Genomic DNA, 3,079 nt, shown 5'->3' on the forward strand with positions numbered 1-3,079 from the left:
CAAAAACAAATCCGCATCGCAGAAAGAGCCAGAGCTTTGAGCCCCACACACCTGCAGTACCTCCTGTGAGACCTTTGGGAAGGCCTCCGCCTGACCGTCTGTGAAATGGGACTGAGTACCCTCTGGAGCCTTCCCAAGTGCAAAAGTGCAAGCACCCAGCACACAGTAGGGGCCCAGGTGTCTTGGGTGCAGCGCGGGTGTTGCTGAGATTTGTGATTTGTCATCACCTGGTTTCCTCCACCAGCCCCGGAAGGATCTGGCTCCTTGGCGGTGATTGGCGGTGTGGCTGTCTGTGTGGTCCTGCTTCTGGTGCTGGCAGGAGCTGGCTTCTTTATCCACCGCAGGTTCGTCAGAGCCCATACCCTGGCTCCTCATGGGCTTGGGTGGGAAAATGGGGCAGGAACCTCCGTTTCCTCATCTGAACCATGGGGCCCATAGGACGCTAGTCGAGTAATCCCTGCCTCTGGATGGTGCGAGGATATACGAGCTGGAGTGAAGTGCCTGGCACGCGGCGGGGCCAGGACACAGGCTTCATTACCTCTGCTCTTGTTTTTAATGATGTGTCCACACTTCCTCTGGACACGCAGGCAGGAAACCCCGAGTAGCTGTAATGGGAATGCCTTCATCACCGCTGCTTAAGGGGCCATTCTGGGGCCTAGATCCCGGGGAGGGAGTCCTGGCTCGCTCCGCCCGCCTTCTCCGCACCCTTGGCCCTGAGAGTGGAGCTTGGGCAGCGACAGCGGGGACTGGGCTGCGTTCTGAGCACCCCAGGTCCCCCTCGGACCAAAGTAGGGTCAGGAGGCTTCCCTGGCCGGAGCAGACCTCACTGACCTCCCTGCATTTGGTTGCCTGTGGGGCTGTTTCAGGAGGAAGAACCTGCGCGCCCGCCAGTCCCCTGAGGACGTCTACTTCTCCAAGTCAGGTGAGATGCAGCCCCCGCTCCAGGCCCAGCCCTGCCGGCACCGTCCCCAGCTCTGTGGGGGAGGTGGGGGCAGCCAGGATGTTCCCAGGGCACTGAGGTTGGGCCACAGGCTTCCGTGGGCAGCTCTGAGGGGTCCATCCCCCACAGCCTCGTCCAAGTCTCTGAAGATCACGTGACCTTCTCTGACTCCAGGGCACCCCCCATGGGGCCCCTCCTGAGCTGCCTGTGACCCCACCTCTTCTCCTTCCAGAACAACTGAAACCCCTGAAGACATACGTGGACCCACACACATATGAGGACCCCAACCAAGCCGTGTTGAAGTTCACCACCGAGATCCATCCGTCCTGTGTCACTCGGCAGAAGGTGATCGGAGCAGGTGAGGTCGGCCCCCTGCCGAGGGGCCCTGAGGAGGCAGTGGTGGTGACACAGGGTGGGAGCCCTCGTGCCGGGCCTGACTGGGGCGCTCCCCTGACGCTGCCTGCCGACAGGAGAGTTTGGGGAGGTGTACAAGGGCACGCTGAAGACATCCTCGGGGAAGAAGGAGGTGCCCGTGGCCATCAAGACACTGAAAGCTGGCTACACAGAGAAGCAGCGAGTGGACTTCCTCGGTGAGGCCGGCATCATGGGCCAGTTCAGCCATCACAACATCATCCGCCTGGAGGGCGTCGTCTCCAAATGTGAGGCTTGGGGCCTGCCCACATGGGGTGGAGAGGGGCCACCTAGCAGAGGCTCTGTCTGTGACTGTGCCCACCTCTCCTATACCTGTGCCCACCTTCCCCCCATACCTGCACCCACCTCATCCACACCTGTGCCCACCTCTCCCCATACCTGCACCCACCTCCTCTACACCTGTGCCCACCTTCCTCCCATACCTGCACCCACCTCCTCTATACCTGTGCCCACCTGTCCCTGATACCTGCACCCACCTCCTCCCCAACACCTGTGCCCACCTCTCCCCATACCTGTGCCCACTCCTCCACCCATGTTCATCTTTCCCCACACCTGTGCCCTCATCTCCCCATACCTGTACCCACCCTTCCCCACACCTGTTCCCACCTCTCTCCACACCTGTGCCCACCTCTCCCCCACGCCTGGGCCCACTTACCTCTCGCCTGTACCCACCTCTCCCACACGCCTGGGCCCACTTACCTCTCACCTGTGCCCCCCCCACAGACAAGCCCATGATGATCATCACTGAGTTCATGGAGAACGGGGCCCTGGACAAGTTCCTTCGGGTAAGGATGTGGGTTATGGGGCGGGCATGCCTGGCCATGGGGCCTAGGGCTGGCCTGGCAGGTTCAGGGCTGGCCTGCAACTGAGTGCCCATGCTCCGGCAGGAGAAGGATGGCGAGTTCAGCGTGCTGCAGCTGGTGGGCATGCTGCGGGGCATCGCAGCTGGCATGAAGTACCTGGCCAACATGAACTATGTACATCGTGACCTGGCTGCCCGCAACATCCTCGTCAACAGCAACCTGGTCTGCAAGGTGTCTGACTTTGGCCTGTCCCGCGTGCTGGAGGACGACCCCGAGGCCACCTACACCACCAGTGTGAGTTGGGGAAGGGGACCTCAAGGGAGAAGCAGCCTTCGCCCTGCCTGGTGTCCTCTTGCCTGTATGCCTGGGCATGGGCTTCAGGAGGTGGAACACCTGTAGGAGTCCAGGGAGGGGTCCTGGGGCCTGGTTGCAATGGTCCTGGGGCCAGCCAGAGGTGATAGTGGTGACTGGGCCTGGGTTCCCTGCAGGGTGGCAAGATCCCGATCCGCTGGACGGCTCCGGAGGCCATTTCCTACCGCAAGTTCACCTCTGCCAGTGACGTGTGGAGCTTTGGCATTGTCATGTGGGAGGTGATGACCTATGGCGAGCGGCCCTACTGGGAGCTGTCCAACCATGAGGTGGGTGCCCTTGCCCTCCCTAGACCTGCCCGGACCTGAACTCAAGCCTTTACTCATCTGAAACTCCAGGGGCTGGGCAGAGGAGAGTTTAGACAAACCTTCTTAGGTTTGCTCCATAAATGTTTCTTTTTTTTTTTTCTGGAGACAGAGTTTTGCTCATGTCACCCAGGCTGGATTGCAATGGCATGATCTCGGCTCACTGCAACCTCCACCTCCCAGGTTCAAGCAATTCTCCTGCCTCAGCCTCCCGAGTAGCTGGGATTACA

At 60.7% G+C, this 3,079-nt stretch overlaps 1 protein-coding gene across 1 annotated transcript in view; it reads left to right on the forward strand.

The window, feature by feature from the left end:
* The window catches only part of EPHA2 (EPH receptor A2), a 37,060-nt gene that overhangs the window by 26,525 nt on the left and 7,456 nt on the right, over window positions 1–3,079 (forward strand). The window contains exons 8-14 of the mRNA XM_011993952.1: window positions 245–344; window positions 867–922; window positions 1,173–1,298; window positions 1,411–1,599; window positions 2,096–2,157; window positions 2,260–2,469; window positions 2,664–2,813. Of these exons, the coding sequence (XP_011849342.1) occupies window positions 245–344; window positions 867–922; window positions 1,173–1,298; window positions 1,411–1,599; window positions 2,096–2,157; window positions 2,260–2,469; window positions 2,664–2,813 (893 nt within the window). The remainder of the gene's footprint in view (window positions 1–244; window positions 345–866; window positions 923–1,172; window positions 1,299–1,410; window positions 1,600–2,095; window positions 2,158–2,259; window positions 2,470–2,663; window positions 2,814–3,079) is intronic.

The sequence above is a fragment of the Mandrillus leucophaeus genome, unplaced genomic scaffold, assembly GCF_000951045.1.
Source record: "Mandrillus leucophaeus isolate KB7577 unplaced genomic scaffold, Mleu.le_1.0 Scaffold439, whole genome shotgun sequence".
In the NCBI taxonomy this organism is placed as follows: domain Eukaryota; kingdom Metazoa; phylum Chordata; class Mammalia; order Primates; family Cercopithecidae; genus Mandrillus; species Mandrillus leucophaeus.